We start from the raw sequence: 27850 nt of genomic DNA, 5'->3' as shown, positions 1-27850 counted from the left end.
AGTATATTAAAATACATATTTTAAAGCAGTGATTATCAGACTCTAGCATGTTTTAGAAGAACCTGGAGGGCTGTTTAAAGCACAGGTTGCTGATTTGTCCCCACAGTTTCTGATTCAGTATGGTGGCAGGGTTCGTGGATTTTTAATAGTTCTAAAAAGTTCCCAGGTAGTGCTGATGCTGCTCGTCCAGAGACCACACCCTGAGAAAAACCATTGCTTTAGAGTATATTAAATTAAATGCTATAGATACTATGTAATTATTCCACATAGTAGATCGCATTTCTTTTGTGTGTTTTTTTCCTAAATAAAATAAATTTTTCATATGTAAAGTTCTATTTAAAAAGTAATGTTAATGCGTAGGACAGATAGAATTATAAAGTAACTGACATTTAAGTTTTTACAATGAGTCGGACTTTATAAAGTAGATGCTATTATTATCTGCATTTTACAGTTGAGGAAATTAAGGCTTCTTCATAAGTGGTATAACTGAGAATCAAACCTGACATGTGGCCCACAGCCCATGTTGTTAAGTAATGGACTCCTCTGCCTGAAACTGAAGTGTGAATTCCATAGTGTGCAAATGATATGACTAGAGATAATAAAGAAGACTTAAACCGAAGGTTTGATATTTTGATAGAAAACATTATTCCATATTCAAACTGGTATCACTGAGATTGTTAAAAAGGGGAGAGAGCTAAAGAAAAATAATAAAGAATGAAATCTTGTAGAAGTAGATACGTTCCATAACAGGTATCTTCCCTCTTTTTATTTTCATGTGTTGCTAAATAATTATTTGTAATTCATTTGCAAAATGGAAAATGTTCAACTATGTAAACCTAAATGCCTCTCCTCTTAATTAGTGTAACTTTTTTCTTTTTTTTAACCCCTAGGTTTATTTGTATTTCCTATCTATTGCCTTTGTAAAAAACAGAGAAAACGATCACGGACAGGTATGCACTGGTGAAAGGCAGATGAGTTCATCTAACTAAGCTGGTTCGGGTAGGACCTATACAGAATGGTATACCCATCTGAGAGTCGCATCTTGAAAAACACGGAGAGGAATCTTCTGCCCTCTCGTCTCACCGGGCTTCTCTGCAGGCCACAACGTCCTAGTGCCGGTGCACTCCCAAAATGGTACCCTGTCCTTATACAAATTGCTGCTTTACAAAATTGGTCACTTTCATACACTATAAACATCTGTATCATAGTCTGACCTTCTTAATGAGTCTTGGAAGAAAATATTTTCATTAAGAACCAGTTATCCTCAGAATTGTCTGAGCGTACCTCTCCTGAACATTGCTTGGATTATCTTTGTATCTGAACCCTCCTCTAGCCCATCTTGTGAGACTTGGTGTGAATAACTGAAGTGCCACCTGTACCAACAAGCAACACCACTTTTCAGAAGATAAAGGCTCCCTGTACGTCCCTGGTTTCATCTGTGGCCCAAACAATATAATTCCTTCATTCTTCAGATTCTGTCATTGTTTAAAATCTCAATGCCCAAAAGGGAACTAATGAAACTAAGTTAATGAGAAGAATCATGAGTTACTGAAGTGTGTATGTGTAGGGGTGCAAATGTGTGTGTGTATAACTATCTGTATTAAAACTTGGCCCAGTAACCTTGTACTTGTCAAGTTCCATGCCTCTACACTCTTTCCACATTTCCATAGACATATTTAAAGATGATGGTTCCTTTGTGGGCATAATTTGGTAATGTACTAAATTAAAGTCAATGTAGACAACAGGCTATTTCAATGTTGACCCTTTCTGTTTCTTGCTGTCTTTGTCTCAAACACACACACACACACACACACACACACACACAGAAAGAGAGAGAGAGCGAGGAAGAGAGAGAGAGAGAGAAATGTGTGCAATGTCACTCCAAGGATCATGGAACTTTATAAACTGGCAAAACTGATAGACTGATTTTAGGAAACTTAAGACCTGAACATTCAGTTTTTCTCAGATTTCTTATGTTTTGGCATACGTTTCACTATATGAATAAATCCTTCAGGCAAAATTAGTTAATTTAAATAGCAAGTTTGCTGTAGACAGAACTGCTTAAACCTTTAAACAAGTCCCTATTCTACTTAATTTTTCACCAATTTGTAATTACAGATAATTCTGCTTTAGGTCAAGGTGTGATATTATTTACTACCCCATTTTCTTACCTCTTCTCTCTTTTTAATTTGTCTACAAGTTTTTCATGAAAACAAGTACTAGTTTTAAAGGAGTTTTCTTATGTTTGCTGCTTATATGCATAATAATGTGCTGGTGTCTTCTTATGGAGGAATAATTTGAAAACAAAACTTTTGTGTTTGTGGGTTTATCTAAAATATAAACTGCTTTTGGAGAAGGAAGCAAACAAACAAAACAAAAAAAGAAGGAAATATTTTCAGGAAGTTTTACCAAGCTGAGAAGTCTTTAAAAGTAAGAAAAGGGACAAGTAACTAAGTTATGTTATTCCTTTGTTTGATCACAAAAACTCATCAGCAGAAAGGAAGTAGTCCCCTAAGAAGCCTAAAGTTTTCACTTGTTTCCAAATCCTTAAAGTTAGCTATCTGCATAGATGTAGCATTTATTTGACAGCAACCTTGTCTGAATTGAAATACATTATGTGATAAAACATGCATTAACATGGATAGTTTGTCTTGGGCTGCAGAATATAAGAACATGTATCATTTTTATTTGACCTAAAAAATCCATGACAGTGAAGTTTTCTTGCATAACAAGAAAAGTTTTCTTGCAGAACAAGTTAGATAACAAGCCAACACACTTCCATTCTTTCTGAAAAACACTCAGAATAGCTATCGCATACTTCTGGACTAGACTATTTACAGTTAGAGGAGGGTGTACCATTTATGGTTCTGGAATGGATATTTCTAAAGCATAACATGATAGAAGAAAAAGGGATGTGTTCTAGTTTCACAAAATGATCTTTTCATCCATCCATCCATCCATTCATTCAACAAATATTTATCGAGTGCCTATTCTACATGCTCTAGTATTAAAACTGAGAGATTGAGAATTTCTAGCCTAAATCTATGTAATTCTGTCATAAATTGCTTAATTTTTATAAATTAGTCTTTTCCAGATGTAGGTGTTATTTTGACAATATGTGAATATGATGATTCTAAATCTAGTGGACATGTTTATGTATGATATATATGAATGTATATATAATATTTCCATAAAATATTATGTATGTTATATATATTATCCATATGTTTATGTATGATATATGTACACATATATAATATTCCCATAGATGCATATGAATACATATGCCATATACATATATACCAACTGGCTAAATAACATACTCTCTAGTCTTAGATAATCTATTTTCTTCGGTTATTGTATCTGTTGTCTTTGGCCTACTCAGGGATTTTTAGTGCTTTCTTTGAATAAGTTATCTTGAGGAGATATTTTTATATTATTTGGAAGTGTTCCAATTTTCCAGTTACAAAGTGGTATCTGTTATCAGTGAAAGCAGTTTCATCAATGCTTGAGCTAACATGCACTGTGTTCCACAGGATTGTTCTTTTTCTATGGCGTAGATTTTTTTTAATTAATGTATGCATTTTTCTCTTTTAAAGTGTTACATATTAGGCCTTTTCCTGTTGGTGACTTAATTATTTGTCTTTTTTTTTTTTTAACTAAGTGTCGTCAAGATCTTAAAAAGAAAGAAGAAAATACAAAGGATTATTTATATGTTAGTGCCAACATGAAGGTAAAACAATAGTAATAACTTTTGAGATGAGTTCTCAAAACTACTTTAGAGAATGAAGCGTACACATAAAATAAATATCTTTCTATCCAAAGGTTGTCATTTTTATATGTTTTTATTGTAAATTTAATATATACTTCTTTTAAAAAATCAAACCATTTAGAATTATAAAACACAAATTTCTCTGCCTAAACCACCCCTTGTTTTCTAGGGGTAACCACTATTAATGGTTTGGTGTGTGTCCTTCCAGACACTTTCTACAAATATACAAATAAGTGTTTGTGATTGTATGTGTCTGTGTGTATGTTAGTTTTATACAAATATAATGATAATATTCTTACTGTCCTGTGACTGTTTTTCATTTTATTATATATTGGTAGACACCTTTTCATAACAGTTTAAATAGATTTACCTCATTCTTTTCTAAATTACTACATACCCATTATAGGGCTATACTTTAATTTATTCGTTTAGTGCCCTACTGAATGGGCATAAAGATTGTTTTTACTTCTCCAGTATAAAGCATCAATGAAGATCCTTTACATATATTGCTGTCACTTTTTGTTAACATTCCCATAAGTTTTTTAATTTGGTTTTTATAAGATATTTGTAATAAAATTTTAATGCATTTTCAGTGAATGAAATCCTAAAGATAGTATATTTGAGACTTTTTTCTTGGAGAAAAAGAAAGGTTATATAGAAGTGCATAATTTTTAAAAAGAAAAGCATCTTTTGCAGGATACTTTCCCCTTCTTGATTAGCCAAATACATACCTTGCCAAAATGTATAAAAGAAAATTCATCTATTCCAATAAAAATAAAATGTAATGAGGTGTCTATCAGATATCCGAAAAAGATGCATTGATATTTGGATTGAGTAAAAAAAAAAAAAGAAAAGTGAGGGGTTTAAATGAAATAAATTGATCATGTTTGTCACATTTTTTTTTAACACTATCCATGTTCATGCATGTTGCTCTACAAAGGAACTTAATTATGCCATTGTGAAAAGTAGGAAGCAGTATGTTGGCAATTATGAGTGACCACAATTATTCATAGAAAAATAGATTAGACTGTATGTAAGGTTGGGTGTCTTGTCGGGATGCTTTGTAAGTTGTGGAATAACAACGAAACATTTATTTCACAATGAATCCCAGCAGTTCCCTAGAACTGCTGTATCAGGCATTAACAAGAGGAGAGGGGTCAAAACTGTTGGTACAAGCAACATCCTGTTGCCACCACCCTGATTTTCTGATAGGTTCTATTGTATCCTAAAGTACAACAGACAGGAAAACAATGAAAGATAATTAAACACCAGTCAGGTTACAACCTGATATCATTAATTGTACTTTCTCTGCTGTGGTGTCAGGATTCATTGCTGCCTGTCAGGAGATTCCCAGCCCCGTGCTACTCACCCACCATCTCGAGTCCCAAGAGCCCTGGTGAGCCTTTATTTTTCAATCCTACCACCTAACTATATGGTCCATGGCTCTCTTAAAATACCCTCGAACTACTGTAATCTCTTCCAATCCCTGGTGACCCTCCCCAACCTCGTTTTTCTCTACTCCCCTAATACTCTAGCTCCTCTTCACTAAAAAAGGAGGAGGAGAGACAGGAGAGGTCGAAAATTCACTCTGGCATGTGCACAGCATCAGCATTCCTTCCTGGTCTTTGTCAAATTAGAGTACATCTGCCAAGACATAGATCCAGCTCCTCCCTCGTTAAACAAATGCAATTGTTTTTACTATTAGACTTTTGTCCTGCCTGTTAAATTCATAATTATTTTTTTAAAAGTTAGTGGCCTAAATAATACTAATTGGTATACTTCATTAAGTACCAAAATAAAAAATCGTGCCAAAAGCCATTTTAGATTTTAATTTTGTAAGCAAGCTGCACATATGGATTAATGTAAGTCTTTTCGTTGGATTGTATGTTCATCCTTTCGTATTTGTGGCTGAAATCTATCCCAACTATTGAAAGTAAGTTTTCCTGTGGTCAGCTTTATTGTTTTGTGGTAAAACCTATTATAAATATAGCCTTAAAATTCAATAATGCACTTTAAAATATTTGTGCCATTTAAGTAATCTGACAGAATTAAGGAAACAATACATATAGTTTGGTGGAGACAGTAGAATAACAGTGTTAGCTAATATGGCACCTCTTTAAATTTGAAGGGGGTAATCTGAAGCTGAAAATTTAAAACAAGTAAAATATACCTGGAAAAAATGTAGCCGAGTTTCTGAAATTATAGTAATCCTATAAATTGGTGTCAGGAGCTCGAACATAGCAAGTAATTAATAAATGTTACCTAATAACCTAGTTGGAATGTTTGTTAAAATATTAAGTTAATTTCTACTGCAAGTTTTAATTACATCTTTATATTTCATGAAACCTATAAAAGAAATTCTATGGACTAGAAACAAAGTAAATCAAAGCCACTACCAATAGCCAGTTTGAGAGTATTTGTTTTTCAAATCTTTGTAACTTAATTATGACATTTTCCTCCTATGGAAAATAAGTTCCAAAATCCCATTTTAATATGTATGTTTATAATTATTACTTTAATAAAACTGAAGTAATTTTGTAGAAGCATTAAGATATGGTCTGAATAAAATCAGAGTTCCAAAATTTGGGGAATATTCAAAATTGTGAAATATTAACCTTTTTGATACAAAGCAATGATGCAAACCTTTAAAAGCGAAATGCAGTCGAACTCTTTTGTAACTGTGGTTTTAAGGACAGAACTATGCTCATTTCATAGCCAACAGTGTGTGGGACTCCTGTTGTACATCACTGTTGTGAGGCTGGAACTTTATTTGACTTCATCCAAATCCAAGAAGCAGAGAGTCTGTTTGGAGCATTAGCTGAAGACTTCATATATCACATACCTTATAGATCCCCATATATAGTGCCAATTTTAGAAGCATGTAATGATGCATATTGCAAACTATATATATATATATATATTTTTTTTTTTTGCTAAAGAAGTGACTCTTTTGAGAATAATAACATGGACTTAAAAGGCAATAAATTATTTTTTTAAAACACACAAAAAAGATTGCCACTGCTTTTTTTTGTTTGTTTCCACTTTCTTTCAGCTTATAAAAGAATTCCAGTAGGTATATTTAACTCTGCATCCCTTAGAGTATACAGTCTTATTAGCATAGAAAATAGATTTTCATGTCCATTCCACATTTTTGTCATTCTGTTCCATCGTTAACATTAAATGACTTTCTTCTCTGCCGGTGAAGTAATACTCTCATACTTAACATCAAGTGCCTGTTTTCTTTTAGATTTCCTGGTTATCTGGGCTTTTCCCCTCTGCAGTCCCCAACCTGTCTTGGCCAAATGTGGGATAAATTCTGTCTCAGCATTAACACTTTTGATTCTAATGAAATGAAATTCAAACCCTGAAAGGACTCCATAATTTGGCAATGGTAGTGAACATAACTTACCTTGGTTTATTTTATCTGTAAATTGAAATGTCTGAGGAGTACCTGGAACACTGTCCCTCTTCATAACAGGAGTTGGAGAACTCTGCCCAGCCCTCTGACAAGAAGTAAAGTAAATGAGAAGATGTCAGTTGGATCATAGAGCCTAAAATACTCTAAATCCAAGCTTCAGAAATTGTTTCATGAATATTATCAGGCTAATATTGTGTTCACATATTAGTTGGACAAAAAGCACTTGTGGGCATTCATGCAATCTGACACCAAATCATTCATGATTCATCCAAAAAGGCCAAATGTATGGTTTATGGTTTCAGCAAAAAAGTCATACAGCTTGGACTTGGAGCTAGCTTTATATAGTGCAACATTTGTAGATGAGACTGGACTATAGATTCATACCCTGTGAACATTATTAGACTTTTTGATAATCTAAAGAATCTAACTGACGTTAGCCCTGTTCTAAAGAAACCATTGTCGTTTGCAAATGTTCAGTTGTTTCATTGATATGATTGAGATATAAGCCACATTCAAGATATATGTAGTATTGGTTTAGTACGTGATATGGGAAAGTTCTAGGGAGAGTCAAACCGGTGTTAAAGGGCCCCAGAAATTGCAAAAATAGTGTCATTTCAGATTCTTCCTTGTAGCTGGCAAGCTGTGCTGTCGTTGGTCCTTGGTTCCCTCTGAAGTTGTTAGGTGTTCACCTCATGCCCCCGCGGGGTAAATAGTCTCAGTAATCCAGTAAATTCTGAAAAACAGCATTTTTTCATCAACATATCCTCAGTGTCCAAATATACTTTCATTGTTCCTTTCAAGTAAATACTATCTAATATTTGATATAAATATTATATTTTATGTTCCTCTGTGAAGAAAATTCTAGATAAAATAATTTTTTTTTTTTTATTAGCTGACTACAAACCCCTTTTCTAAGACCTTATTTTTTTTTAAAGTCCCATATGGCAGTAGTTTACTTTTGGTATTTGATCATTTTCATCATAATTAAAATTCTGTGGATGGTATTGAAAAAAATAAATCAACCTTGTAATTCATATGAAACGTAGAACAGTAATTGAGATATATATGTATATAAAACCATTTACCTTGACAAGGACAATCTGTTACAGATTTTTAATATGAAAATTAATTGACAATCTTGTTGCTTATGAACGCAATTATTAATTTAAGTAGTAAATTTTGGGAGGTCACAGAAATAATTTTGTGTAAGAGGAATACAAAAACAGTAGCATTAAAATGTTATTAAGTTATGTTAACACATTATTTATTAAGAAGCCACAACAGTTGTTTTGTTTCTATTTTAAACAAAATTGATTATAAGACATATTCATGAGACAAATATATTTATGTATGTGTATATCTATTACAAAGCTGTGGAACAATAAAATTATTCAAATTCTCTTTTTTCACAAAGAGTAAATTGCTAAAAAGTAAAATGTTTGGATGTTTAATCTGTTATTACTGTATATTCAGAAATTACAGTTCTAAGGAGTAATTGTCATCTCCTATTTGAATTATCGGAATATATCCCGTGTTAATTAAATTCACACGAACAACAGCAAATGAGAAAAACTTTTTATTTTGATTTTAAGATAAATGACTTTCATTAATAATTTGTAACATATCTTGTTCATTTTATATATCGCATATTTGTCATTTTTCTGTAAAAATTTATAGTCATTTCCCAAATACTGTCACAATATTTTTTATGTTCAAAATGAGCCTAGTTGAAATGAGATTCTATTTTTTCAATGATGTTAGAAAATATTTATGTAATTTTATTTTTAAACATTTTTAACATTTCATTCGTCATACTATTAACTTTGGTATTCATAAAACTAAGTGGAGAAGACCATTAGGAATATATTTTAACAAAGAGACAGGTAGAAATAAATAAAAAGATGATATTGATATCACATAGAACTCCGTGAAAGAAAATTGGAACAGGAAAAACAAATTCTGTTGAGATGAAAATGTTGTAAAATAAGGAGTATTTAAGACCTTAATTTCTTACATTTTGATAGTAATCAACTTATTTCCAAATAATTATTCTATGCTCTTGGTTCCATAAATTTCACTTTTAGCATAATATATAATTTCCCTCATTTTAGTGTTTATATATTCATTACTAAAATGAAAGAAATAAATTAGTGAATAAAAGCCAGGGAAACGGGGGTTATTACCATTTTCCAACAGCACTAATGTATAGTCCATTTAATCTTTCATATGGTGCTTTGTGTGATGAGAGTATATAACATTTATATATGTTATTAGTGCCTTATTTTTTTCACTTGACTTTGTTTCTTATCTAAAGAGCCATATATTTTTTGTGAGTGTTCCTTGGTCCCTCTATTTAAAGTCCTGATGAGACAGTGTGTCTTTAGCGATGTATATAGGCTGTAGTTGCTATCTTAATCCACTGTAGTATCTGTAGGACAGCAGGTTAGCCAATGTATTTTTCTTAAATTATTTTTCATTTTTAATCTAAAGTATAAAAAATATTAAGCACCACAAATTGAAGCCGTTATAATTGAAATGTATTTTTAAACCCCCAAAAAGGAATGATTATTAAAGTTTAAAACAGGAGTTGGAATGGCTGTCAGTCTTTATCTATAGTTCCAATTAAGACAAAATTACAAAAAGTATTAAAAATGAAAGTAATTATATGGTACTTCAAGAATTTGACCAGCTCTCTACAACTTGTCTTTGCTAATATGTTATCTGTAATCTCCTTCCACACAGACGCTGCAGAACCATGGTGTTTGCTATTTATGTGTAGTTAGTTATTCATTTACAGTGGGCTTTATAGACATCGACACATTTTGTACATATGTTATTTTGCTCTGATCTTTGCCTTTTGTGTTAACTTTATACAAAAAGCTAGTTTTGTTGTATTCTTTATGTACCATAGTATATAATTCAACTTTTCCTGATGAATGTATGATGAATAATTAAAATAAATCATGTGCTTAGAAAAGACAAAGACACAGGCTGTATATGCAAGTATGTGTAAATATTAGACAGAGAAAAAAAGGAAAATAATCTTCCTGCCAATAGATAGGTCCTGCTGGACAGGACCTGGGAATTAACAGATTTTTTTTTTTAAGCAGTGAAATTTTAAAATCTATTACCTCAAGAATTTCTAGTGGGTATGTATCAGCGTACTGATCCTTCTTAGTAAACACTATCTCACCTGCTGCTGGCAGTAAAAGCAACCCAAGTGTCAGATCATACAAATTTTAGGGGCAAATCTTTCCAAATGGATACCTTGTGATATTTTGGAGTCTAATTTCTGACTTTCAGTAATGTCCCTCTGGCCTTTTGTTATGGCTGGGCTTTCTTTTTTGTTGTTTTTAGTCGGTTGTTTTAGAATGGAGGGGTAATCTTCATTATGAGATCAGATCTCATGGAAGGCTGGAACGACACTCACGCTACTTGGAGGAATACTATAAGGGGAATCAACTACTTTGATTGTCACTGTATGAACTGTTTATGGTTCCTGTGGGGTGCTGTTTACTCCCATGATGTGTGCAATACACCATGCAACATCATCTAGCAATGCCTAATAAAAGTTTTTAAAAGAGAAGAATCTTGTCTTTTTTTCAATAGATTTGGAATTTAAAGAAGTTAAAAGGTAAGATTTGACAGTGCCAAAATTAGATGTACATAAGTAAATTTGATAAGAGTTATTGAAGTCATTTCTGCACTAGATTCTAAGAATGAAGAAGCAGAAATGAACAAACTCCTAGGTATGCTTTTTGGAAGGTGGATTGGGTTGGGTTGCTGGGACGTGATTGGAGGAACGCACACACATCAGTGAACATCAGCCTGAGCATTCTTCATGGGTGTGATAAAGAAGCAAATGCTGTGGAAGTAAGAGTGTAGCTAAGGTGGGGATTGCTCCCTAGACAAAGGGGGCTGGATTGGACTCACCCAACATTAAACAGAAGAACTTCCTTTCACCATATTCTATAATTACCAACGAATCAGTTAATTGTTTTTCCTTGTGTCGTGTGAGGCTTTGTAGCAAGAATATGAATTCCATGAGATCAGGGATTATGTTCTGCTCACTTTTGTGTCCCCTGTGCCTTCTATGACAACTGGCAGGTACATCACAGCCACGGCAATGCTTGTAGAATAAATGCCAAAACTACTAAATTGAGGTTTTTCCCAGATGTCTCAATTCCAGAAATGATGAAGCCAGTGACTCAAGTTGGGTCTTCCTACTCCAAATGGGTGCGTGCGCTAGAGTTGAACTAACCAACAGAGCAGCAGGAGATGACCACTAAACAAGAAATGGGAAACCTAAGCTCCAACTTTGGGTTCTCACCCTCTAGCGTGAGTGCTTAGTAACATCACCTTGTTTGGGCCTTCTCACTCTTTTCTACCTTAAATTGGAGGGATTGTTTTAGATGATTTCAGAAGAAATATTATGTAGTGCCTTCTAAGTGTTCATCTACTATATTTGTTCACATAATATAATCATGTGTATTTGTACATAAGCCTTACAACCCCCCTGTAGTATTATTATTATCCACATTTTACAGAGTTTACAAATTAAACAAAACTAAAAATGAGAAAGGTTAAGTGATTTTTGAAAGTCAAGCAGCAAAGCTTAATTCAAACTCAGGGCTGCTGACTGCCAGTATGCTGTTCCCACCCCTTGGAAAATGTTAGTATCTCCTGAGGGGGGTGAAAAAAAAGGAAGAGGGTGAGACCCTTTCACAATTTCAACATCCATCGCCCAAATACCCAACTCCCATCATCAACAAAATAAAACAAGAAAAACAGGTCAGGATTGCCTTTGTCCAGTGAAGAGAGGGCCTGGCAGGGCAGGTATCCCCCCGCAAAGACAGGCTGTCTCGCCCGGCAGGGCTCAGCGGATGCTTTCCCAGCACACCTAGCAGCCTCAGGCCAGGCGCACCCGGTCCACTGGAGGAAACCCCTGGACCACTGCGCTCCTGGGATCCAAGGTAAAAGCCTTCCTTCTGGGAAAGCAGGCTGGTGCACAGTAATCTCTTCATCCCCAGCAACCTTGGCACGAGGCCGCAGGCAGGCTGGAGCGCCAGGGCAGTTGGGCTGTGTGCGGGCGGTGACTGCCCTGGGGCTGGGTGCCTGCGGGGAAATAGCTGTACAGTGCGAGATGGCCACAGTGGGGTAAATGCTGCCCAGGCGCAGCACTCCACCTCCCTACCTCACTTCCCCCCCTCCCCCTCTCCCTCCACCCTTTGCCCGCCCCCCTCCTTCCTCCTGACCCCCTCCCCCCCCCTCCCATAGGGACCCAGGGTACCTCAGGTCTCCAGGAAACAGCGCATCAGAGTACTTGAAGCAACAGGTCCTAAGGCTGTCATCTTTCCCCATGTGTTTAAAGGAAGAAAGTGGGGTGTTTTCAACTGAGGAAGTGAATTTTTCAATTAAATTAATTTTATGGGGAGCTTAGAAAACAGTTGTCTGAAGTATCCTTGTTACATCTTCCATTTGCCATATCACCGTTCATAAGCCTGGCTGATCCATTTTCTTCATCTCATTGAAAACACAACCCGAAAGAAAAAAGGAACAGAAGGAAAAGAGATGGAAGGGAGAAGGGGAATGAAAGAAAAAATAAAGGGAAAAATAAGAAGATAGGATAGGAAAGAGAGGCCAGGAGTTCATCTGGAAGAGCTCTGGATGGCTGCGGAGATGCAGTGAAGTCGGGACAGTGGCAACCCCTATCTGATTCCAATCCCAAAGTCAATTTTCTTTCCACTACCTCAGCATGTCCTGATCTGTCCAAAAACATTAGAATCGCCATTGTTGTATTTTGTGTTAATGTTGACTGAGGCTGAATAATTTGCCCCATCACCCAGTCTGTTAGGGACAGAGCTGAGACCAAACCCAGGCCTAACACCCTTAAGCACTGGATTGCTTCTCAGAATCTCCTCTTATTAACCAGGGAATCAGAGATAAGTTACCCAACCTGTCTTTTAACATCTGTTATTTTTACAAGGAACATTGGGAAAAAGGGAACAATAATACAGAGTTATTTTTCCCACCAAATGAGACAGTATATCTGCAAGCACACATTATAATGCGCCTTACTTTCTCTCTGACTTATTCGTCCATTGAAAATCTATTCAATATTATATATTCAGTTAACGATTTTTTCAGTAAACATGTATTGTACAGAGCCCCTATTATGTTATAAGAAATATACTGTACATATTTATTGAAAAAAATCCACATGTAAATGGACTTACATAGTTCAAACCCATGTTGATCAAAGGTCAGCTCTATGCACATTTAGGAGAAGGCCAGGCTAGGCCAACATTGGTCTAGTGGAGACAGTGCTAGGCTAAGCTTTAGGACAAATGGATTTGTATCTTGAATTTTTTGACAGATCTGCTCTGTGATATTGGGTTAGCCACATACCTTTCCAGACTTCAGTCTAAAATAAGGAGTGCAATGGAAATCTCTAAGATGTCTTTCAGCAATTAAATTCAGATCTGTGCGACCAATGGAATAAAATTGAAAATCCAAAAATAAATCCAAATACATATAGGTAGATATTTTTCAACAAAGGAGCCAAAAACATACAATAGAGAAAAGAAAGCGTTTTCAATCAATGGTGCTGGGAAAATTGGAAAGCCACATACAAAATAATGAAAGTAGACTACTATCTGTCACCATATACCAAAATTAACTCAAAATAGATCAAAGACCTAAACATAAAACCTGAAACAATAAACTGCACAGAAGCAAACATAGGTACTAAACTTATGGACCCAGGGTTCAAAGAGGATTTTATTAATTTGACCTCAAAGGCAAGGGAAGTAAAAGCCAAAATAAATGAATAGGACTGTATCAAACTAAAAAACTTCTCCACAGCAAAAGAAACCATCAACAAAACAAAGAGGTAACCAACCAAATGGGAGAAGGTATTTGCAAACAATGCCTCTAATAAGGGGATGATATACAAAATATATGAAGAACTCATACAACTCAACAACAAAAACAATCCAATTAAAAAATGGTCAGAGGACCTGAACGGACACGTCTCTCAAGAAGACATACAAATAGCCAACACATATATGAAAAAATGCTCCTCTTCACTAGCTATTAGGGAAATGCAAATCAAAACCACAATGAGATATCACCTCACACCTGTTAGAATGGCTGTCATTAACAAGACAAATAACAATTGTTGGCAAGGCTTTGGAGAAAAAGTAGCCCTCATATACTTTTGGTGGGAATGCAGATTGGTGCAGCCACTATGGAAAATAGTATGGAAGTGTGGGGACAGAGCCAGGAGAGCAGTTTACAGGTTCTCGACCTCACATGGAAAGGTGCTGGCTCGGGTAGTAGATGGCCATCAGCTGTAACTAGTTGGCCGTCAGCTGTAAGCAGTTAGCCATTGGCCACTGATATAACTGCCGTGGCTAAGCTGGCAAGCGCAGATTGTGGCTAGCAAGTGGAGTTGGTTGGTTGGCAGAGAAGCAGATGGCAAATTGCAGCTAGCAAGTGCAGTTAGCAAGCGGATTGTGGATTGTGGATCATGTTGATCCCATTTCCTGTGTCTCACCCGGCAGCCAGCGAAACAGGGGTGCAGGAAGACCCCTCATTGTGGTACTGGCAGATGTTTGCTTTTATGTCTTGACCAGGCACCATCAAGAATATAGTGGTATGAACTCCCTATCCATGGCTCCATTGGTGTTCGTTTTCGGCCTCACCATTTCCTGCGTTCTTGTGCGGGGAGCAGGAGCTGAGTCCCTGCATGACAGGAGGCTCCTCACAAAATTAAGAATTACCATGTAACCCAGAAATCCCTCTCTTAGGTATCTACCAAAAAAATTTGAAAACATTTACCCATAAAGATATATGTACCCCAACTCCAGAGAAGGATGTCATAGAAATGGCAGCGTGAGGTAAGTCTCTTGAAATCTCTCCTGGAATTTACAACAAATTGAACAACTGTAATTCCACAAGGACTCCCTACCCAGCAGACAGGCAAGACTAAGAGACATGCAATTGAAATCATCTAAAGGTGGGCAAGTTGCACGGGGGGGGGGGGGGGGGGGGGGAGCAGGAAATGCCCAGACGCGGGCAACGCAGACTCAGGACACAGACCTATCTCAGTGCTCCAAGCTCCCTGCATTCTGGAGCTACCGCAGCCATAGGAGGGAGAAAGAACTCAGACACTAGTGCTCTGCTTATGGCCCACAGTCCTGCCTGAGGGATCAGCATATAACATGTCTGAACCCAATGCTCACGGCAGAGACCTTGGAGCAAAGACTGAGGGAAAAAGGCTGAAAATGGAGGTTTAACCCTCCAAGCAGAGGATGGAAGGCTTAGGCATGGAGCCTAGCCAACCCCTCCTCACCCTCCCAAAGCTCGCCTGACCCTCACCCTTCTGGTGCTAGAAGCAAACCGTAGCAGTATCAGATTAAAAGAACAAAATATTTGCAGTTCTGAGAACTGCAGCCCGCAGCCACAGACTTGCAGCCCAACTAGTTCCAGCAACATGCTGTCTTTAACCTGCCAGAGGTCTGGACCTTGTGACCATTAGGCCCAGGCTACTGTCTTCTGCTGCCTTGGGGGTTGCTGATTATCTGGGGAAAGGCTAGGTCTCTCAGATATATATATACATATGGTGTGATGTATAGTGTGTATATGTTATATGCTATATGTTATATATAATATATATATATTAGTGAGAGAGTAAGAGATGATTTCTAGAGCTAGGGTTTAAAACTAAATTTAATCAAAGTCATAATGACCCTCGGTTTCAGTATCTTTACTTCAGTCATTGGACTTGGGGCCCACTCTCATCCAGTATGACCTTGTTATGGGCTAAATTGTGTCCCACTTTCAAATGTATGTGTTAAAGTCCTAACCCCCAGAAGCTTAGAATGTGACTCTATTTGAGATAGGGTCTTTAAAGAGGTAATTAAGGTAAAATGAGTTCATATCAGTGGGTCCTAACCAACATGAAAAAATGGAGCAACATGAGGACATCCTCTTACTTCCTTGCTGGCTGTGAGGAGACAACCCTCCTAGGATTACCAGACTGAATACAGTAAGTACATTAAGTTAAGTTTTAACTTCAGATAAACAACCAATAAGTTTGGTATAAATATGTCCTATATAAACATATTTTATTTATAGAAGATATATAGATAATTTCAGTATAAATATGTATGTCTATAGCCATATATATGTGTATACACACACACACACACACACACACACACACACACACACACATACATCTCCTATAAATGAAATACTTGTAAAGGTGATCCTAACTAATTTAAATGTTTCTAAATAGTTATTAAATAGCAATGTAGGCTACTCCCATTTTATTAGAAAATTATTTGAGTGATCTCAGAGCTGGGATTGAATTTTTTTGTTTCCTTTTACAGGACGCATTTCTGTATAATCAATCAGTGATAATGAAAAATATCTAAAAAGTGTATTATTTGTAGACATAAAGCTGTTTCTGTTCAGAAACAAAAATTATTGTAAAAGAGAAGATTTTTTTCTTAATGCTAATTTTGTACCTAGGACTTTTGCTCTTGACTTGCATTTCTAACAAAGAAACTTATATCACATAAATACAATGGTCTGGGTTAGTGAAATGAGCATTGAATCATGAGTCTAAAGGTCTGGATCCACAGTCTGCTCATAGGTGCTGTGTCCTTGGATTGTGTGTTCAGTCTCTCCACAGTCAAGTTTCCTTCCCTTGAATATGGGGAAACCAGCTCTCTAATGTACTATAACATATTCTATGAGTGGTAATATGTAATAAAATCAAAGTATAGCAATTAAAACATCTTTCACAATTTTACAAAGTTAAATTTTGCTTTAAAAACGCACAATGGGAATAAATAAACTGTGGATACTGTTCAGACAGGAGGTATTCAATGAATGGAAATTCCCTTTACCCCTCCCTTAAGCAAATTACTCTTGACCCAGAGAATATTAACAATCGCTGGGTTGTAATTGTGACACCCCCATCCCCAATTAATATGCTTCTTATTCTGGCCATGAATTTAACATATTGGCTTGCCAAATTCGAATTTTGGTTTGCTAGGTTAAACATGATGCACACTCTATGTTTTAAGGCTTGTTTCTCTTAGCCAATCTACTATAGAAATTGAGCACAGGAAGTGCCAGTATCAGGAGGACAGCCCTGAGAAATCATCCAGACGTTCCATGAAGGAGGTTGGATGATTTCCCCCTCAACCAGCAGCACAGAGGCCCTTTCAACACCCAGAAATAGATCTCCCATTGAGCTTCTGTTTATCTCCTCTGACCATAAAAAGCAGCTGGCCCTGCAGGAAAGGCTGGCGGCTGCAATTAACTCCAGGAGGCCATAAGCCGGAATCCTGAGCAACAAGAATAAAGGCTGCTCAAAGAACTTTTGGAGTCATGTTGCTAGCTCACTGCTAGAACTATTCAGTCCTCTGAGGAAGAAATCTGTGAAATAAACACCACACACATCACTATAAAATTTCCTGTAACCACCAGAGGCACTCAGAATCATTCCATTTATTCTCAGAGTTGCTTCATGATGATTATTTATCAAATATCTACTATATGAATAAATGCTGATGGTGTTTTGTTAAATGAAAAGCATTTAGTAAAGGACTGACTGCTCCAATTGTTCTCACCTTCCATTACTTCATATTTAAACTTTGTTCAGCATTAGACTAACAGTAATTGTGAAAATAGAAAGCAGAATCAGATTTTTTAAGGCCACCATAGGCATTATAAGATTTCTGTTGAAACACTTCACACATCATTGCTGAACAATTACCAGGTCACTAGGAAACAGCTTCAAATATCTCTCATATCTTAAGAACACTGTTCTTATTGCTTATCTTCTATACAAATGCATTAATGAAGGCCTGGAAAATTGCAATAATCTAATTCATTAGGCATGTGTCCAGGAGCAGAACTGGAAAGTATCAAGTGCAATCAAATGACCATCTGAAACCTATTTCCAGATGGCCATTTCAACACAGCTTGGCTATTAGTCTTAAATAAACCAAAAAGAGGTCCCAAATTTTTAACCCCAAAACTTCTTTGAAGCTGAACAAATGTGTTTAAATCTATAGATAGCCATTTTTTAATTATAAAAGTCTAGCTCTTTGCATAATACTTTCAGTTATTCCAAAAATTTTTTTATAACAAATATTTCTGCAGAGTGTGGGTTCTGCTATGGTGATGTAAACCCCCTGATCTCATCCCACTACATACAACCAAAACAAACAAACAAAAAAAACACGACCTGAAAAAACAAGAGTATGGTGGGGAGTCAAACGTGCAGAAGTGCAACCCGTGGTGGTAAGGGCCTTAGTTGTATTTCTCTAATGATTTTTGCCCCAAAGGGACTGTTTTAGAGGGCACAACTGCTCAGATTCTACTAGAAAACTCTGCCATCTTACCTACTTTCTGAACTATAGAACGAAGGCAGAACAAGAGGGCAGTCATAATGGGGAGAGAGCTGGAGAAAGGAAAATGAATGAAAAGAGGAAATATCAGCAAATGAATAGAAATTATTTTTTTTAAAAAAGGAACCAAACAAAAATGTTAGGATCAAAAAAAGTAATATATGAAAACTTCATTGGATGAAGTTTTGGATGAGATAACAGACTGAAGAGTCAGTAAACTTGAAGACAGATCAATAAAAATTATTTGATCTAAAGAATAAAAAGAAAAAAGATTTTAGAAAAATATATAGAATCTTAAAGACAAGATTCTACATGTTTTTCTTCAATCTTTTTTAGGACAAGAGCAGAAGTTCTAATGTATGTGCACTCAGAATCCTAGGCAGAGAGAAAAAAGAGGTTGGAGGATGGATTACAAAGGGACCTGAGGAAACTTTTTGGAGTGTTCATTAACTTAATTGTGGTAATGATTTATAAATACAGTATGTGGAAATGCATTTAACTGTATACTTTAAATTTAAATTCAAGAGTTTATGACAATTGTACTTCTATGAGATTGTTTAAATTTTTTAAAATTTACATACACACAAAAAAAGAAAAAATGTTCCTACACCTGAAACCTAGGGTCCTTATGACTTTGATTAAATTTAATTTTAAACCCGAATTATAGAAATTCTCTCTCTCTGTATAGATAGATAGATAGATATCTATAGATACACGTATCTATAGATAGATAGTAGATAGATAGATAGATAGATAGATAGATAGATAGATAGATAGATAGATAGATGATAGACAGATAGATAGATATAGAGGCAGCAGAAGACAGTACTCTGGACCTGACTCCTGGTCACAAGGCCCAGACCTCTTTGGCAGGCTAAGGACAGCATCTTGACCTAAGCTATGTTTCAGCTCCTGAGCTCTAAGGTGGACCACTCCCTGACTACTTTCCCATGAAACCAGAAAGAAGAATGCTGGAGCAGACCTCAGAACTGTCCTCAAGGCCTGAAGAGAAGATTTATTACCCTTACTTCACCTCCGACCAATCTACTAACATGACCCCAAATCCCCTAATCCACAGTGTCTTGTGATTTTGTCCTATATAATCTGTAACCTATATGCCATCAAGAGTCTGGTATTTAGCATTAGCTTCCCATCTCCAGATTGGCCAATTCAATATTAAACTATACTGCAAACTTCTGCTCCTGTTCTGCAGTGCATGCAGGCAGAAGGACACAAAAACATTGGGGTCCTGGTAACACACTCAATTAAGTTTAGAGGGATTTTAGTTTTCTTCTAATTTTTGTATTTTTAAAATTATCATTATGTACATATCTTTTTTGTGTTCAGATTCTATGTTTTAAAATTGGGAAAAATTATTTTTTTCCTAAATAAGCAACTTAGATTAAATATAGTATTACTCATCTGGTTATGTATTTGGGTATTTTCCAGAAAGGTCTTAAAGAATATCGAAATTTTATATTTGTTTTACCCATTTGATATGTTGTGTGTTTAAAGTGTTTCTTGCTTTACTTTATTGAAATTAACATGCCTCAATATTAAGTTTTTTATTTCTGGTTATCAAAGAGAAGAAAAACACAAAAACACATCAATCAGAAAGAACACTCCTACCATACTTAAATAGTTCAAACTTAAGCCAAAAATAATATAACCCAATCTGTAAGCCAGAATGATTATGGGTTAAAACTACCTTCTGAGGTCATTATTAATATTTTCTTTTTACTTACGGGTGTGAAAATCAACTTAATAATAATATTCTGCTATTTTAGTATGATTACAATTGTTTCCATAACAATTTTAAACACTACATAAGAATTTTATGTTTTGTTAAACGTATTACTTCTAGTATGTGACAATAAGAATTCTTTTTTGTGTGTGAATGTAGGCAGAAGAAATAAATGATAAATTCCTGAGTAAATGTATATTTATTTGTCTTTGATAATTTGCTGATATGTAAACCTTAAATTGAAAAAGACCAAGGCAATTGATTTTATAGACCATTGTATTGCAAGTATTTTCTCCTTTTTTTAGGGCCCATTTGGATTTTATCATATAGCTCTCTTATTTTTTATTAGAAGTTACAATCTAAGCCAAATTGTTTTAATTTGCAATTAAACTAAAGAGAAACCGAATTAAGTATTTTGTAGACAAAAATTTAACTAACAACCTACTCAGTGTTGGTGGTGATTACATTTCATAAAATTACTATCATCATATAGTCTTGACAATAAGCCTAGAATCTCAGGCCTCACCCTCCAAAAAAGGAGAGCCCCAAATTAAATCACACTTGAAGGTAATAGCTTATTTGGGGATGTGAATTCAAGAAACAGAACTGGGTGGCTGGGAGAATGAAACAGAACATGAAGGAAAGCTTTTCCAAGGATACATTATCAGGACATTAGCAGGACATCTCTGTGGGCATTGTGCTTCAATCTTACAGGACCCTCTGAAGAGCCACATAGAATGTGCCTTGGAACTGAGCAACCCAAAGACAGAAGAGGAGCTGTATATCTAACTTCTCTGATCTCCATTAGTCAAGGATTGCTCTATGGGATAATAAATCCCTCATACTTCCGTGTTTGCCAATGAGTCTCAAAGGCTCCACAGGGCATCCAATGAAGTAGAGGCAGAGAACTTCCAAGATGGAAGTTCTCTTGTTAGCACTTGTTAGCAGTGGTGGCCTCTGTATGACGAAAGTAAAATGATGTACTGAGGAGATGTGAGAGCACAAGAGGTGTCAATACAGCATTGTAGAGATAAATATGCCAACAAAGAAGAGAACTAAGACAATTTCTTAGGCATTTTAGGCAAGAAAAATTGCATCAGCCTTGAACACACACACACACACACACACACACACACACACACACACACACACACCCCTGGATGTGTGTGTGTGCATGTCCTGGAGCTGGCTTCCATCAGCTTTTGAGAATAAATTATATTCATCTCTCTCAGACTCTCTGTTCAGTGACATCAAGTTAGTAGTTTCAAAATGGCCAAGATGGGAGTGTTTACGGAAATTGGAAAACTGTACAAACCAGAGCATTGGAAAGGGGGAGAGGAATGGAACAGAGAGCTGCTCTACCAGCACACCACTACTGTGTATGTGTGTGTGTGTGTGTGTATGTGTGTATACCATTTCCCCAAAAATAAGAACAGGTCTTATATTAATTTTTTCTCTAAAAAACGCATTAGGACTTATGTTCAGGGGATGTCATCCTGAAAAAATCATGCTAGGGCTTATTTTCCTGTTAGGTCTTATTTTCAGTGAAACACAGTATATGTGTGTGTGCATATGCATAGACACATGTGATAAAGGTATAACCTATTTGTAAATTGTATTTTGGTAAAATAATAAAAATAAATTTAAAAAATAATTTCTTGGTTCCAATATAGTAACTATCCATAGCCTTTCTGTGAAGAAATAGACTTGAAAACACGAATAAAATGTTAAGGCCATCACCTACCAACTCACAGATTAAATAGGGAAATAAAAAAAGACACTAGCTCAGGTAACAGTCACATGACAATCTGTTATAGCTTCACTGATGTACTCATGAAATTTACCAGACATTCAAGGATGGGCACACACAGTACAAGTAGCTTTCCAATACCAATATTTTTAAAGTTCCTCATTAAAGAACAAGTGTGTCAAGCTCCTGCCCAGAAAACTTGTATACGTTGTCAATGATTCTTTGCTTAACTAAATCTTAATCAGGCTCCTAAACCTTCTCCTAGGCCCATGTGTGCACTTCCTTGTAAAATCTAGTTTTAGCAAGAACCCTGTTAGGTCAGTTTAACCAGAACCCTCAACTCTTGATACCTGATCAGATTACTCATCCTCCACCACCACCCCACGTGATGTATGATCACCCTGGCCTGTCTTCAGGTTGGTTTAGCCAGACCCCCACTCCCCTTCCCCCGGAGGTTTCCTCTTCGTCATTTTCTATCCACTGATCTGTACCCTGCTCCTTGGCTATAAATTCCCACTTGTCCATGCTGTATTCAGAGTTGAATCCAGTCTCTCTCTTCCACTGTAAATATCTTTTGCACTTGTTGTGATGGTCCTGAATAAGGTCTGCCTTGCCATTTAAAAACGAAAAAAACAACTATGTTGTACAATTCAAACATAAATCATTTTTTGGCATAAATTCCCAACTATTGAAATCATCATATTGCTTATAAATTCTTGTAATTTGCAAGATCTTACTTATAACTTAGGATCCACAAGCTTCAACCAATTTAGAGGACAATCTGGTGACCAAAGGTAGAAAGGCTTGTCACAGAGAAGTATTTGTTAAAATGACCAAAGCACGCAAAAGGGAGAAACCTTTGTAAAGGCCAATGCTTCGATTCTATAACTATATTTGCTCTCAAGAACCAATGCTACTACTCTATGTATGCTTTTTCCAGGTGATTTATTAGTTAAGTACATATTCTAATGTAGGACTACTATCACAGTTTAAGTTTCACAATTTAAATTGCTTTCATAATGTTTCCACTCTAGGATAAACTAAAATGAAAGTTTCTTGTGAACACTTTAGGTGTTGGTGAAATGCATTTCGCAGCATAAATATTAGCTGAATCAAGACCTGGTTATTAAAGCCATAATAATGGTAATTATTATCCTGGAATCTCCCTTTGGCTTTCTCTCTCTCTCTCTCTCTCTCTCTCTCTCTCTCTCTCTCTCTCTCTCTCTCTCTCTCTTTTTTTTTTAATTAGGAGAGCACTCTCCTAATACAAAGGTATTTAATTCTTGCATTGCTAAAATGATCCAGAATCCTGTAGCCAAAAAATGGCTTTAGGTTTGAATTTATTCTTATCTTGTTACAAGTCACTTTATTATGTCATATTAAATAAAATGCATCTAGTGTACAATGGTGAATTTACTTAAGTCTAGTGGCTCATCCTTTTGCTTCTTCTTTCTGACAAATTTGTGTAAGAATATTGTAATAAACTTCCAAGACTGTACCAACATTATTATGGCTTATCTGATGATTGCTTTTAAAACTTTAACCTAATACCATTCTGCTATGTGCCATTTTAATTATGTTAAATGTTATATATTTAATGCATATGAAGAAAAGCAGGAAGAATTTACTCTGAGATCCTTAAGAAGCTGTTTGACTTAATGAAATCAGAGCCTTTAGCCTCAGACAGAGTTGTCTCCACCAATAACTGCCTTACCATGTAATCTTAGGTAAATAAACTAATCTCTCCAAGCCTCAGTTTCTTTACCTACAAACAAGGAATGCAATATAACCCACTCACAGAGTTCTTGAAAATTATAATTTAGAAGATCTATGTCAAAGCTTCAGCACAGTGCATGGAACAATGTTACATTTAAAAGATCAAACTGAAAAAAAAATAACAAACTGAAAAAAATAACAAAAAATAAAATTATCTATAAAATTGAGATAATAAAATTATCTATAAAATTGAGATAATAATAGCTAATGTTAAGGGATGTTGTGAGGAATAAATAAGTTTATACATGTAAATTGCCTAGCAAAATGCTTAAAACAAAATAATCAAAAAAGGATAGCTATTATCAGTGGATTTATTGCCCTTGAAATGAGGTCATCTTTTACAAGCTTCTGTTTTAAAGTGCTTATGATTTGGAGCCCTCTGGTGTACATATTGGGCACTGCTATTTTGAATCAATTGGTAGTGTTAAGCCCACTTAGATCAGTACCTCCTCATGGCATTATCATTTACATATTTTGCCATATCCAAATGATCTGTTACTTATTTAACATTTTTATTTTAACTAACTCATTTCTTAAGGGAAAATGAATATATTTCAAAAATCAGTTTTCTATCATTATGATAAATGGAAAGCCAGTATATTTTTAACATAGGTTAAAATTAATATGTAACTATGAACATACAAAATTTTAATTTGAGTAACAACCAGAGTTATATCTCATACAATACTTGGGAAACCTTATTTTATATAAACAGATTTCATGATATGATGGGTAAGAGAAGTCTTCACAACAGAAGCAATTTTTAAAAGTTGAATCTTAACGAATTATGAGATGGGTTTAACGGACAAGAGGACAAAGGACTTTCCCAACAGATTAAGGTATATATATGTAAATACAAAGAGCTGTGGAGGCACTTGCCTCACTGTGGGAACTGCAAGACATTAGAAACGGCTAGACCTCAGAGTGCAAGTGAGTAATTGGATGGAGGTGGGCGGTACATAAAGAGAGGCCACACCTGAGAAAGCCTCCTATGTCATGAGGAAGACTGTGCACTTGTTTTATGGTGTGTCATCATTTTTCGAAGAATAGAGTTCCACAAGACTAGAAAATGTTTCCCCTCAGTTCTCAAAATGTGTGTGTGTGTGTGTTTGTGTGTGTGTGTGTGTGTGTGTGTGGTGTCAAGTTTGGGAAATGCTGAGTTAAACCAAATAAGTTATTTTTTATTGCAGAAATTGTCATAGCACTGTAAAACTCCAAGAGGATGTTATAATATGCAGATCTCCCAATGAGTTAGACCTTGCAGTTATTTATTTTTTTTAAAGTGTTGTCTTACTTGTTTTTATTTATCATAGGAAATACATACAAAGTATCAGGCAGAACAAATTATGAGAAATGCCTTTGGGTTATGAAAAGGTTTATTTTTATATAAAGACAGTAATAACATGATTAGATATGTTTTTCGGAAAGATCGTTGGTTACAGAATGGTGGCTGACTTCAAGGAAAAGTCAGAAAAAAACAGAAGCTGTCTGTGGGGACAAAGTCCCAGAGAGGAGTTTCCAGGCTTTCTACCTCATGTGGAAAGGTGCTGGCTTGGGTAGTAGATGGCCATCAGCTGTGACCAGTTAGCCATTAGCCACTAATATAACTGCCATAGCTACAATAGAGGGTGGGTTGGATGGCAGAGAAGCGGACGGTGGATTGCAGATTGTGTTGATCCTACTTCCTGTGTCTCGCCCACCACCACCAAGATGGGGGTGCAGGAAGACCCCTGGATGGGGTACTGCGGATGTTTGCTTTTGTGTCTTGATCAGCCACCAGCGAGAATATAGTGGTATGACTCCCCTATCTATGGCTCCGTTGTTGTTCCTTTTCGGCCTCACCATGTCCTGTGTTCTTGTGCAGGGAGCAGGAGCTGAGACCCTGCATGACACAGTCAAATGAGTTAGATTATTTCTGAATAACCCGTAGTCTACGTGTAGAAACATAACACAATCACTGCATATGTCATAAATTTTAAACTATGAGACCTAAAAAATAGTCTTAGGGCATTATGAACAAGAAGGCAATAATTGATACCCTGTAGAAACAGATTCATTAAGTAAAGTAGTGGAGTTTATTGGAAGAAATGACACAACCTAAGAGACAATAAGAACTGACAGAAGGAAAGACTTCTTAAAATGAGATAGAAACATCACATGCCAAGCAGAAATTAGTGCGATAGCAGGTAAGTCTGAGTAATAACAAATAGAGAATTACAATGGTAGAATAAATGGTAGAATAAGTGCTCAGTAGCAACACATAAATTATAGAAAAAATATTTCCTTTTTACTTGAATAATTGTGTACTTCAAAATTCTCATGCTGCTTTTATTGAAAATGATACATCTAGGTGGAACACTTTAGCTATGACATAGTACATAGAAACCAAATGTGCCTCTTCTCGTTGTGGTTTATCATAACCAGAGGAGTATGTGAGTATATGTATATTAGTGCAGGGTGGTGTTTTGGCAAAAGTGGTTTGGAGATAGGGAGAGATAGAATTTTTAAAAAATAAAGTAAGATAGGAAGCAAAACTCTTTGAACATGTAAGAGAAGTAAAAGGAAGAAATGCCTTTTTTACAGGACACTGAATTATTCAAGCAGTTTGATCAATCCTGTTTGCTCTCATATTGACTCTATTCACTGGCAGTTATATGGCTGCTGTAATCATTTGACTGTTATGGGAAATAATGACGCATTTTTCATACTAAAGTGGTTTGAAATGTCACTTTGCTTGAAAGTTCCTGCAGTTTGTCAGGTTATGTTAATTTTCTTCATTTTCCTAGTGATTGCTTTAAACTGTTGATCCAGCTCATGAATAGAGCTGCCTTTTTCTTCCTCCTCTGAACAAGATAGGTGATTGGTTCATAGATGTTGTTAGATACACAGAAAGTGAAGCATCCTGATACAGAAACAAGAGGAAGTCAACGTATCTTTTCTTTTTTCAAATTTTTCCATTGATATTATGGAACACTTATTTCAGGTGAATTTAGCCCATTAAATTTGGTTTTTAATTTGTATTTTCAGTAACTATTCTCTGATGTTTTTACTTAGTGAACTGTGATACTAATTGCTTTACTGTCCCCAGGAATGGAGAGAAAGAAAATCAGAAATTGAAAGCAGACTGTTATCTGTGTTAAGAACACAGGTTGAGGAATTTAGACTAAGCTCATATCCCGGCTCTGCTGTCCGACCTAAGTCAATTAAATAATCTAAGACTTGGTTTCTTTGTCTGTTAAATGGAGATAATAAAACCTACCTCAAAGGAGATGTTATGTACACACTCACACACACACACATACACACATATATACCTTTAACTTTAGACTTTCTTAAATATACATATTAAAATATAAAGATAAGCACTAAAAGAATAGAATTATTGTGTATATATTGAAGCAATTACAGGGAAATAAGTGCAATAAGAAAAAAGACAAGATTCAAGCAAAAATTAGAAAAAATAAAAATGTATACAATAAGACGGTATAAATAAATACATATGAGGTAATTACAATCAATGTTAAAAGAATAGATTGTGAGACTACACAAAAGAAAAAATCCAGCAGTATGTTCTTCATGAGAAACAACAAAGAAAGGTTGAAGCTAAAAGTTAGAAAAAATTATATGAGTTCTGACAAATAGGTTCGCAAACTCACCCTAGAAAAAGTGCTACATACCTCATTACTGAATATCACTACAGTCATCTTCGAAATACTCCCCTTGGGAAGCAACATACAAATGCTAGCACTTAGTCTACCCTTCAAAGCAATTTTGGAACTCTTTCTGGAATGGCCATCAGAGCTCTCGTCGTATTACCCTTGATGTCCTGAATGTCCTCAAAGTGTCTTCCTTTCAATATTTCCCTTCTCTTTGGGTAAAGAAAGAAGTCATTGGGGGCCAGATCAGGTGAGTAGGGAGGGTATTCCAATACAGTTATTTGTTTACTGGCTAAAAACTC

General features: G+C 35.7%; 1 protein-coding gene across 2 annotated transcripts in view; it reads left to right on the top strand.

Moving 5' to 3' along the window:
• Window positions 1-4067, top strand: part of RNF217 (ring finger protein 217) — a 121064-nt gene extending 116997 nt beyond the window's left edge. For both annotated transcript variants that reach the window (XM_081044927.1, XM_081044926.1), the window contains one exon: window positions 891-4067. In XM_081044927.1, the coding sequence (XP_080901053.1) occupies window positions 891-964 (74 nt within the window). In that variant the 3' untranslated portion in view covers window positions 965-4067. The remainder of the gene's footprint in view (window positions 1-890) is intronic.
• The last annotated feature ends 23783 nt before the right edge of the window (window positions 4068-27850 follow it).

Source organism: Rhinolophus hipposideros, assembly GCF_964194185.1.
Source record: "Rhinolophus hipposideros genome assembly, chromosome: 3".
NCBI classification, from domain to species: Eukaryota; Metazoa; Chordata; class Mammalia; order Chiroptera; family Rhinolophidae; genus Rhinolophus; species Rhinolophus hipposideros.
The sequence above is the reverse complement of the archived record's forward strand: the minus strand, read 5'-3'. Positions and strand labels throughout refer to the sequence as shown.